The 13,434-nt window shown below is 33.0% G+C and overlaps 1 protein-coding gene across 1 annotated transcript in view; it reads right to left on the reverse strand.

Moving 5' to 3' along the window:
- Positions 1-373: 373 nt before the first annotated feature.
- The window catches only part of col5a1 (procollagen, type V, alpha 1), a 184,018-nt gene continuing 170,957 nt past the window's right edge, over positions 374-13,434 (reverse strand). The window contains 2 exon segments of the mRNA XM_056445871.1: positions 374-4,062; positions 6,530-6,788. Coding sequence (XP_056301846.1) covers positions 3,916-4,062; positions 6,530-6,788 — 406 coding nt within the window. The 3' untranslated portion in view covers positions 374-3,915.

Genomic DNA, 13,434 nt, shown 5'->3' on the forward strand with positions numbered 1-13,434 from the left:
TACACTCATTCACACACACTACAGAAAGTTTAGCTCACCCAATTCACCATGACACCCACTTTTATTGTTGTAATTCTCAAAAAGACTTTGACCACTACAGTATCCAAAACTCATTAAACCTGTCATAATGTAAAACTACACATGGAATATTGAAGTTGTCTTATCCAACAAAAGCAAATCATAATGTTTATGTGAAAATACTCACCATTCAACAATCATTCCAGCTCAATCTACTTCTCTTTTCTCTTATTTTAAACCTGCATCTGATCGCTAATTCAGGCTTGCCTCCAGATGATATGGTTTAACCTAATTCCATGCGTCTCCTCATATCACAGTGATCAAATATATGTTTATCAGATATCAAGAACACTACTGGTATCAATTAACATTTATTATTTTTAAATAATACAATAAATATACTACAAAGGAACATGGGCTTTGGTAGAGAGTTACAACAGACATCGCTCGCTCTCTCCATTTCACAATGAAGGACAGGCCTGTTTTCATCCGAGCACTGCGAGGACGTTTCATAGCGCCGATTAAAAAGACAAAAACAATCAAAAAGAATGTGGCTGTGGGAAGAAACATCAAGAGAAAGCTTAACAATTTCATGCATACAGGAAAGTTTTAATGCTTCAAAAGACATACAAGGGTGGGTGGACACAGTAAACTCCAATTTATTGACACAAATCTCTTCTATCTGCTTGTACACAGGTTCGACACGAGCGCAAAATAACAAACAAACATTACAAAGACGAAAAAACAAAACAGAATCAACTTTATTGGCAGCATCACTGCTGGTTTTAAAATATACAGAAGAATCGGTTGAAATTCGTAGCGTACGATCATAAAATTGCGTCAACTGCATAATTCCATGTTGAATCAGTTCAAGTCATCTTTAATTTCAAAAGTGGAGCTCAAGATTGTGCAATAGCAGATGTAGTGGTCAAAAGCGGAACAAAAGAGTGCAGGGGAAAACATTTAGTGGCAACAAGATGGCTCCAGTCAACGACAAACAATCCTGACAGGTGAAGGAAGAAATGCTAGCCAAGTTTCTAGTGAATAATCACACAAGACCATCTGATCCTTGATCTTCAAGTCTCTTGGATTAAGAGAAATCTCTTTGGTCGGAAGATGCTCGAGTTAACTATTCATTGCTTTTAAGCGTTTTGGTTCAGATGCCATCACACATACCTCTTAAAAAAGATCAAATGAAAAGGTCTCGAGCTAATTCTGCAGAGCGGTTTGAAATGGTAAAAGTTTTAGTATGTTAAAACACAGCTTGACTAGTGTAACGCTTTACATTACAGATCCATGTTACGCTAGTGATGGGAGAAACGAAGCTTTACAAAGCTTCTGAACTTTTGAACCAGTTGCTTTGCAAAATGATTCACTGGTTTTAAACGTTTAAAACAGCACCTGCTCATCCAAATATAGATGAATTGGCTCATTTAAACACGTCAAATTGAAAGTATAACCAATCAAATGCTAACATAATTCAATATTACATGCCTGAATATTATGCTTTTTTATTTTTCAAGCTCTATATTGTTTGTTCCATTTGTTTGTGCTAAACTAATATACTAATAAACTAATAATCATTTTCATTCTAAAGCCTCATTACAAACATGTAAAGTAACTGATCTGAGATCAGGTGAAATCAATGAAACCTGTTAATATTAAGATTATGTCCTGTAAAGATATAAATATACTGTGAATTCAATTAGTAAAAGACCCTTTTCACAAGTCATTTTTCATTGTCATCAGCATCTTAAATCATCGAAGGTTTTTAATGTTTAGATAAAAAAACAAAAACATATGAACATTTATACTGTATGCATTTATGTATGTATTATTTAATCTTTGCATCAAATTACCGTTTATGTGAGGCATTTGAGTGTAGGACAGTAAATTTGACGTTGTTCTTTCTTCTGGCTGCTGTTATCTATTTTTTTCTTTCTTTGTTCTGAAAGTCTTGATAACACCATCGTGGAGTTTTTCTTTTATTATTTCAGCATATAGGATTGTAAAATGACTTGTTGTTCTCTCCTATTTACTGCGTTTTAAGTTTACCCAACTATGGCGACTTCCACTGCTAAGAATCCCAGAAATGTGAAAAGGGTCCATATGCATTGCTAAAGACTTAATTGGGACAGAGTTTGGATTTTTTTTTTTTTGACCCAGCCAAAGTATAAATCAATGAAAAGTTAGTTCTTGAACTTTTAGTTAACGTATAAATCTCAAAATTTCCAAAAATTGACATTTTTGACTGGTTTTGTAGTCAAATTAAAAGTACAACCAATCAAATGCTAATATGATTAAATATTAAATGCCTGAATATAGTTTTTTTTCAAGCTCTATATTGTTTGTTCCATTATTTGTGCTAAACTATGAACTAATGTTACTTGTTTTCATTCGAAAGCCTCATTTCAAACATGTAAAACTGATCTGAGCTCAGGTGAAACCAATGAAACCTGTTCAATGATTCGCAATTTGAGGGCGAGCTAAGTGAACCAGCATGATTCTTGTGGATTTTATGTTGTTACACAGATCGCCCCAAACTAAAAACCATTGAGTTTTCTAAACATTTTGAAACAGTAATGACCTAATGAAGCCGCGTTTATTGAAATGACATGACCAATGTGCTTCAAACCACCGAATGGAAAGGTAAAGGTTTCGAAGCTTCATGAAGCAGTGCGTCGAAATCAGCCATCACTGTTACGTGAAAATCACCACAGCATTAACAGAAATTGTGCTCTGTTTAACCACTTCAAATAAAGTACGCAATAGAGTGTGATATGAACATTGTAATGTAAAGTCTGGGAAGAACATAAATTAGCAGGACATAGTCAAAGAGGAAGAAAAACACAAGCTGTTCTCATCTATAAGTGAATATGATTTTATGGCATGCATAAGCTAAGACTTTTTTTTTTTTGACAGAAGAGCCGCTTTTGCATCACCGCAGAGCTGTATTTAATTACAACAAACAATTTCAGGAAAAAAAAGGTATATATTTGTAGCACCACAGACAGAAGGAAATAGCACCTAGTTTGGGGATGTCGTGTTTCCTCTGTGTGCTCTTCTGATACAGGGAAACACTGATTCATCAACGTCAGTCCAGCCGCTGCAACATGACAGCTAGCAAATGAACGTTCGCGTTACGGCTGATTCCTACTTTTATTGTCATCTTGTTACAAAAAGACATTGGCTTATCTGCAATCTGCTAAGCATTTGGTTGTTGCTGCACCTTATTTTCTTTTCCTCAGATTCACAGAAAGTTCTTTTATTTTTTGAGGGAATTTTATTTCTTTTTTGTTTATTCCAATAACCGGAAGCTCTGTCCTTATCGCTCAATGGGTTCACATGCATGTTTTGAAGCCAGAAAAAAAAACATTTCACCAAAGAAAAAAAATATACAGAAAGTACTTACAAACATAGAAAAAAATATTTATATATATTTATATATATAATCACCATTCCAGGGAACGGAAGACAAGTATGCACAAAGCTTAAAGTGGAAAAAGGAACAACGTAAACCCAAGCAAACAAACCAACTGAAAGGCTTTCTCGATGTGAGAACCAGACACGCGTTGAGCTACAAATCCAAGAGGGATCTAATCTGTCTATACAGCCTGTGGGAGGGGTGAAGAGTAAAGTGGGCGGGGCTTGGAGAGACACGAGCGACGACCTCATCCAGTTTCAAAACTTGCATGTGATGCAGAGGGTACACTGAGGTTAAAAAGGTTGCTTTACGAACCCATTGTTTTAGACATCCGCTCTTTCTTCAAATTTCTTACTTTGGTGTGGGTTGGGTTTGTTTGGAAACACAAAAACTTTACAAATAAGTCGTCCTATTTCTTTCTTGTGTTTTGTTTTGGTTTGGAGAAGATGAATATGTTTTGTTTTTGAGCAGTCTTAACCGATGAAGCAGGCCGGTCCGACCTCGAAGCCGAACTTCTGCGTCGCTCCGCCGAAATCGTTGAACATAATGTCAACAAACGGTACCTGCTCCACTTTCGGTGTGTTGATCTCAAGAATAGTCTTTTCATAGCCCTTTTTCAACTGTGGAGGAGAAGAGAATAAATATTACTGAGCAATTCCAGGATTATGGATGTTACATAGGCAGTAAAAACTCAAAACATAAAGTCACATAAAGTATGTCAACATTATATTAAAACATTGGTTTATATTTAAAAAAATAAAAACAAACCAGAGTTATAGAGTCAGAAAAATATGAATCTGTAAACATTTTTTCTATTTTAAATGAGAACAACAAACATGCGTTATGGATGTGACCAAATAGTTTAGCAATTTTACAGTGTACAACATACTAGCTCAGGATCAGAGTCAGCTCACTATAGAACAAAATGATTGATTTAATTTTATTGTACATTGTTGTATTTATGAGGAAAAAGCTTCATTATGGATGTGACGGATATGAAATTGGCACTTGTGTGACTTTTGGTAAATGAATTGAAAACGCTGACATTTGTGAGTATTTTGCAGTAAAATACAAGCCTACACAAAAAAGAAAGGGTTTTGCTATTTTGGTAAAAACTTTATTATTTTTTCATGGCAAGGTTGACCTTTGCATGGAATTGCTCTACTACACACGTGTCAAACTCAGTTCCTGGAGGGCCGTATCTCTGCACAGTTTAGTTCCAATCCTAATTAAACACACCTGATCAAACTAATTGAGTCCTTCTGGCTTGTTTCAAACCTAAAGTGTGTTAAAGCAGGCTTGGAACTAAACTGTGTAGGACCGCAGCCCTCTGGGAACTGAGTTTGACACCCCTGCTTTACTACACTGCTGATGAAAGATTTCTACCCTTTTTCTTTAAAATGATCACAATAAATGGCTAAAAATAAATAAATAAAAGATTATCTTAAGTATTTAGATTTTAAATTGGTAAATGGATTTACAAAGATCTTTACTGAAGCTCAGAGGTAGAATGAGTGTGTTTACAAAATGACTATTTAGGTTTATATATGTATATTTTTGGGCATCAACAAAACCTAAAGTTTTGATTTACATGTGTATATTTGTAGGATTAGCCAACACAACAGTAGCCTGTACAAGTCAAAATGATGTTTTTCTTTTATGCTAAAAGAGTATTAAAGCTCCTGAATACCATAAACTATCAGGACCTACTTTTTTGTTAATAAGATACAATACCAAGAACTTAATTTGGAAAAATGTAAAGGTGATTTTCTTAATATTTTTTGAACCCCAAATTCTCAAATAGCTGTTTCTCAGCCCAATATTGTCCCATTAATAGAAAGTTATTTTATTTGGCATTCTTATGTTGCAGATATATTTTTGAAAATAGCCAAAAATACAATATACAGGTCAAAATGATCCACTTTTATATGGCAAAAATCAGTTGAATGTTAAGATCATGTTCTGTATAGATACATAAATACTCTCTCTCTCTCTCTCTCTCTCTCTCTCTCTCTCTCTCTCTCTCTCTCTCTCTCTCTCTCTCTCTCTCTCTCTCTCTCTCTCTCTCTCTCTCTCTCTCTCTCTCTCTCTCTCTCTCTCTCTCTCTCTCTCTCTCTCTCTCTCTCTCTCTCTCTCTCTCTCTCTCTCTCTCTCTATATATATATATATATATATATATATATATATATATATATATATATATATATATATATATATATATATATATATATATATATATATATATACATATACATATATATATATATATATATATATATATATATATATATAATTTTTTTTTTAATTAATAATAATTTTTAATTAATCAATTTTTATTGTCATCATGATCTTAAATCAGGGGTGCCCAAAGGAGGGCCGGTGTCCTGGATATTTTAGTTCCAACCGTGATAAAATGCCTCTGAACCAGCTAATCAAGCTCTTTCTAGGTATACTAGAAACTTCCAGGCAGGTGTGTTGAAGGAAGTTAGAGCTAAACTATGCAGGACACTGGCCCTCCAGGACCGAGTTTGGATACTCCTGTCTTAAATCCTCGAAAGCTTTTAATATTTAGATAAAAATAAACATATGAACATTTATATGTATTTATGTATGTATTATTTCATCTTTGCATCAAATTACAAAAACAAATTATCACTTTTGTGAGGCGTTTGAGTGCAGGACAGTAAATTTGACGTTGTTTTCTCTTCTGGTTGCTGTTATCAATCTCACAATATTTATTTTCCTTTTTCTGAAAGTCTTGATAAAACCATCATGGAGTTTTTCCTCATTTCAGCGAACAGGATTGTAAAATAATGATTTGTTGTACTCTCCCATTCACTGCACTCTAAGTTTACCCAGAAATAAGTCCCAGAAAGGGTCCATATGCATTGCTATTCAGACAACTTTTAAGGTGATTTTTATTATTTTTTTTTTTTCCTCCAAATATTGTTCAATCCTAACAAAGTATACATCAATGGAAAATGTATTTCTTGAACTTTTAGTTAACGTTTAAATCTCAAATTTTCCAAAATCGGACACTAGTGACTGGTTTTGTAGTCCAGGGTGTGAAATCTTTAAATGTCTTACCGCGCAGCCGTCAACTACGGCTCTGATGTACGGGTTATTATCGTAAGACATCTCCTCGTCATTGGAGCCCAGGAAGCGGATGGCTTTATCGTAAGAGTCCTGGTCCTGATCGTGCCAGGCCACAGACTGGTAGCAGTTGTAGGTGAGGTTCTGGCGAGCCGTGGCACTGAGCAAACGCAGGAACGTCATCTGCACCACACCGATGGCATTGCCCTCCGCGTCCACATACGAGAGCTGAACACAAACACACAGCAGTGCACTTCACATAACAGCTGTACACACTACACACACATCTGCTGAAAACTACACATCACACACACACCCTGCTTTCTGATATTTGAGTGCTAGACAATAGAATAAATAATACAACTTTAATTTGTTTTGTTTGTTTGTCTATCATACATTAAGCATGATTTACAAAAGACACCCATTAAAATGCCATTCAGGTTAACAATGTTTAGGTAGCAAAAATTGCTATGAATAGACCTTTTTCTTCATTGCTGCATGGAGGGCGCCATAGCTGCTAGTTTCTTCCAGTGGGATGCTTTGAAGTTCAGTTCACTCAACTGATAGTTTGCAATCTGAAAGTGGGTGTCAATAGTGTTTTGAGCGGCTTATGGAGTGTTTTTGTGATGCACAACTTTGATTTTGAAAGATGTGTGTTGAACCGCATCTGACAGAAGTACAACGGCTTTAAGTTCTCCTAATTCAGTGTCTGCCGTCAGATAAGTTGATGTCAGTGTTCCTGACCTGTCAAGCTGTTATACTGTACCAAAGTCCCTGTAAGGCAAGTCATTTCACTCGGCGGCCATCTTTGAAATGCCTCTCGGGCAGTATGCTCGGGCATTCTGTCTGAATGGGGAAACATCGAATTCTCTAAAACTGTTAGCCAAGCTACGATTACATTACATATTTGGAATCACCAATAAAATTAAACATCGTCTGTCTCTTAAGTTTTACTCTTAAGTTAACTGAATCAGCATATTTTCAGGTTGCCCGAGCTAATGCACATGTGCAATCGAAATGAACGAGATCACGACACCAACCTCATTTATGGCCGTTCTACACAATATCATCCTCTGGATAATGATCATCTGATTGAGCTGCTCTGAAGTAATGATGGTGAATCTCCTCCAGATATGACAGCGACTCTTTGTTTACAAGTTTGTATGCATTTGAGTAGTTACAGTCATGTAATGTGCGTTTGACAGGACGGACTGTACCTCGCGTTTGTTTCATAGAGATTACAAAACCAGAAAACTTTTGTTGTCAAGGGTTGACAGATGTCAAGCTTTATGTGGATATATTTCTTACATCTGTGAAGCCAGTATTCGCTGATATACCAGTGTGTTTGTTGACCACTTAAACTGTTGTAAAAGCACACGTCTGGTCTGAGCTGCTCTGTCAGTCTATAGCGATTAATGATTGGTTCCTGTACTAGTAGGCGGGGCTTCATTCGCCATATTGACTGTTACACTTTCCCCTATTCAAAACTATACGAGTGACACGTCTTGTGTATTCTATAGTCCTTGACTGTACTCAGCTGCTCTTTAATACACACATCAAACCCAATACATCCCAGCATTATAGAGCAAATCATATTACTGGCATGAAATTTAACAGGTATGTAAGCCATTTCCAAAAATGACCAATAAAAGTACGTTACTGATGCGATGCCTGGCTGATTTGCATGTTGATTCTTATCAGTAGCTGTTTGTTTCATTTAGTTTAGTTTTTGTGTGTAGTATTTACCGTGGTATGTGTTTTTCTGTAATTCCAAAATGCCACTTTATTTTCTCTTTGTGCCAGACTTCTAATCAATGTGTTAGTGGGACAGTACATGTGTGTATCACATTTTGGTGAATTACATTTGTTTGGGTTGGTTATATTTGGGAAAAATAGAGAAAATGTTCACTTGAGCGATGACTATGCTCTATTCGAATGGCAGAAGGTGCCATCTGACGATGAGGGTAAAATGCCTTGCGGTAGTTGTTTTGATTCCTATTAGATCAGATTTTTTAAAAATAATCAGTCCAGCAGATGGCGCTGATCAGCAGCAGGATTCGTTCAAAGACGTTAAAAGCAAGTAAAATAGATTAAAATGATCATTTTCTGCTGTGTAAAGGTGACTCTTTATACGCATCAAGCTGCTGACCGGATATTCAAAGTATCCTCCTTTCGCATACACACAGCATTATGGGTAATTTAGCGTTTTATGAAAAAGGTCTATGTTTAGAACAAGATATATTCAAAAAATTCTATTAAAAATACATTTTAAATGACTTTATTTAGAGATCACAGGCTCAAAATATGAATTAATTGTCATTTTAAATCTTTACGCTTTTCCTTAATCCTTCAGACCACTATAGTTTTTACACTTTTGACAAAAATACTTTTTTCTTTTCTTTTTTTCGCGTAATTTAATAAGATCAGCTTGGAGTATGTTGATTAATCTTTATATATATATATATATATATATATATATATATATATATATATATATATATATATATATATATATATATATATATATATACATATATATATATACATATATATATATATATATATATATATATATATATATATATATATATATATACGTACTTACTTTAAACATTAATATTTAACCCATAATTTGAAGTTATTTTCCTAAAAGTTTCTTGTGATTCTATATGATGAGAGACATTTTGGATGCATTTTATGTTATAAAATCAGTTTGGGATATTTGGTTTAACATCAAAATGTGACGTCTTGTCTTTGACCCATATATATATTCCACCATTACAGCTTTGCTTCTCAAGTAGGTGTATCTTATACAAATTATAATTGAATTGAAATTATTTATACAATTATTTCTGTTTTCCTTAATTTCTGCTTAACGGGGAGATTTTTTTTGTCAACATATTTCTGAGCATAATAGTTTTAATAACTCATTTCTAATAACTGATTTATTTTCTCTTTGCCATGATGACATTAATATTTGACTAGATATTTTTCAGGACACTAGTATTAAGCCTGGTGACATTGAAAGCCTAAACTGTAATTAGGCAAGTGATTGTATAACAGTGGTTTGTTCTATAGATAATCAAAAACAAAAATGTTGCTTAAGACGGCTAATAATCATATTGACCTAAAAATGCGTTTATTCGCTTTTATTCTAGCCCAATCAAAACAAGACTTTCTCTAGACGAACAAATATTATCGCATATACTGTGAACTTTTTTCCTTAATCCATTAAATACTTAAATCACTTGAACCATTAATATTGCATAGGAGGGCTATTAATTTTGCCCTCAACTATATATAATTGAACACTTTTGTAACCTCCAAATGTCTTTAACTCTCACTTTTGATCAATTTGAATGTATCTTTGCAAAATAAATAGCTTTTTATGTGGTTAAAACCCTTTTGCCAGTTCAGATCTGCTCTCTCTGCATGTATGAAACATCCAAATGAATTTCGTCATTCAAAGGTGGACGATAAGCTCATTTTGTCAGAGACTCCAGTGAAAAATCTCACTAATCTATTGAAATGAGCTGAACTCGTTAATATGCAGATTCACTCTTTGTGGTGTGATGCAACATTTGCATTACAGAAAATATGCAAATGCTTTGTTTTCATTCTTGAATATACCAACCCATGTTTAGAAGAAAACTCCATTGCCGACCATCCACAAACACACACACGTGACTGACTGAAAACGAGCACATGCTCCATGCACACACACACACACACACACACAAACACACACACATATATATACTTACGATCAGGAGCTCCTCTCATGCATTGACCACACTCTTTTGCATTGACCCTTCATGCATTCATGCAAAAACCCACCATGAGCACATTACCTCACCAGCACAGCTGCATGGCAACAGACTGACCCCTGAAGCCCAGTGAAGTGACTGACACACACACACACACACACAGGCTCTGTCCAAACACTAGTGAACATCCAGCAGATCAACTAAATCCCCAAAGTGACTAAATTGAGCATCTTTTCATTGGTAGCAGTTTAAAAATAATCAAAATAATCTTGTAAAGAGGTTCAATTTTGTGTTTGCATATTGCTAATAACTTAAAACTCTACACGCATTAGGTTAAATAAAAACACTGGGGGTTATGTGGGGGAGAAAAAGGGTAGCATTTTTTGTTTCTGATACACATATTTAAAAAAGTAAATAAATATACTATGGTGATGTGTTTCTAGGGCTGTAAAAATTTGGGTATATCATTATGGCTATATACTAGAGTAATGGTATCAATATTCATATATTATTATTATGTTTTTTTTAATAATTGTATTATTATTATTATGGCTATTTTTTGTTCAATAAATTTAAATAAGTTTATGATTAATAGTATTATGGCTATATAATAACAATACTAATGATCATTTTACTATTACTACTAAAATAAAAATGGCTAAATAAATATACATGAATAGGGCTGTATAAAAACAGTAATAATAACAATATTATTGTCATTAACATATACATTTCATTAATATTATTGACATCATTATGGAGAAATAGTTTTGTTGTTCAATCATTTCATATAAGTTTATCATTAATATTAAATGTTTTGAATGAATAGTTGAGGATAATTTTCAATCATTTTTGGGCCAAAACAAGGCATATTCTAGTTATAATAATTACAACATCATTTTATTTAAATTTAATGAAATTATTTTGGTGAGCAAATTTAATTTTAAGTGTAATGAATTGTTATAGAAAATTACATAATTTGTTTAAAAAAGGATTCAATTTTTTTTTTGCTGAATAAAAATGATCTGACCAACAGATAAACCTAAAAGTGCTTTAAAATGTCATATAAAACTAATATTATTATTAATCATAATATTCGACCATTAAATACATAAAAAGCATCTGTTATGAAGAGATGAGATGAGGCTATATAGTAACAGTAATAACAATAATATTATCATTAGCATATACATTTTATTAATATTATTAACATCATTAAGGTGAAATAAGAGTTTTATTGTTCAATCATTTTAAATAAGTGTATCATTAATATTAAATGCAAGTGTAATTCTGCCTGTTTTAAATGAATAGTCGAGGATAATGTTCAATAATTTTTGGGCCAAAAAAAGGCATAATATAATTATAATAACAACAACAATATCATTGTTTGTAACTGAAATATTCTTTGGTGAGAAACTTATTATATTTGTATTTATTATAGATAATAATAACGTAATTGTTTATATTGTATATAAAAATATAAAAAGGTTATCTATCTATCTATCTATCTATCTATCTATCTATCTATCTATCTATCTATCTATCTATCTATCTATCTATATAAATATATATATATATATACATTTATTTTATTTTTTATATTTTGATGAATAAAAAATTATCTGACCAACAGATAAACCTAAAAGTGCTTTAAAATGTCATATAATTTTATTATTAATAATCATAATAATTAGACCATTGAGTACATTAAAAGCATCTGTTATGAAGAGATGATGCTATATAGTAACAGTAATAACAATATTATTATCATTAGCATATACATTTTATTGTTCAATCATTGCAAATAAGCTTATCATTAATATTAAATGTAAAAGTGCAGTTCTCCCTTTTTTAATGAAGAGTTTTTGGACCTCAGCAGCATTTAGAGCAGAAGCACAGTCATGTGTTGATCAATTTCAGTCACTTCAAGCTGATTTCCTCAGACGTACAGCAACAGAAGTGCGGCTGGATTCATCAGTCATCTTTCATGCAAGCAAATGAACAAATATATGATCTATTTAAAGTCCACATGAAATCTAAGTTTGCAATCCTTATTTTTACTAGTCTTACACCATGTAATAACTACACACAGTGCTGGAACACGCAATTAAAATGTGTCTTTTTCATGTTAAATCAAGTTTGTCATAACCATCTACAACAACCACGTGTAAAATGTCTATTTTAGAAACATTTTTCTGTTTCCATGATGTCAAATCAACAGCATTTACTGCTTTGACAATAATTACCTCAGGTACTGATAATGTGCTTTATTAATGTGAGTTTAAACACCATTTTACCTAACATTTATTGCCATACTACTGAAAGCAGCAGTAGTGCACCTCAGATCTTGACAAATTAAATAACTAACAAACAGTTTTGAAAATGAAAGTCAGAACTGTGACAGTGCAAAGCAACATCAGTCACACAGCTCATGTACTTTTAATAATGTTAAAGAGGTTTAATATGTATACATTAGATTATACAGTTGAAGTCAGAATTATTAGTCCCCCATTTGACTTTTATTTTTTTTTAATTTTTTAAATTTTTCCCAAATGATGTTTAACAGAGCAAGGAAATTTTCACAGTATGCCTGATAATATTCTTTCTTCTGGATAAAGTCTTATTTGTTTTATTTCGGCTAGAATAAAAGCAGTTGACAGTTTAAATGTCACTTTAAGCTGTATAAAAGTGTCTTGAAAATATCTAGTCAAATGTTATTTACTGTCATCATTGCAAAGATAAAATAAATCAGTTATTAGAAATGAGTTATTAAAACTATTATGTTTAGAAATGTGTTGATAAAAATCTGCTCTCCATTGAACAGAAATTGAGGAAAAAATAAACAGGGGGTGTAATAATTCTGACTTCAACTGTAACTCTTACCATGTCATCAGAGGTGAAGTGGCTGATAATTAAATAAATAACTGGTATTTAAATGTTTCTGTCATGCCGCATCATGTTTGGTGCAGACAGACAAATGACTTGACACTAAAATCTTGTCACGTCGTGTGTAGCTGGGACAGTGTTAAGGTAAACAACTGATCCATATTAGTCAATTTACTAAGTAAAATATTTGTAATAGTGATCTTTAATCAAATCGGACCATTTGTTTTGCTCTGGAATGGCCAACGC

Source organism: Danio aesculapii, chromosome 21 (genome assembly GCF_903798145.1).
Source record: "Danio aesculapii chromosome 21, fDanAes4.1, whole genome shotgun sequence".
Classification (NCBI taxonomy): domain Eukaryota; kingdom Metazoa; phylum Chordata; class Actinopteri; order Cypriniformes; family Danionidae; genus Danio; species Danio aesculapii.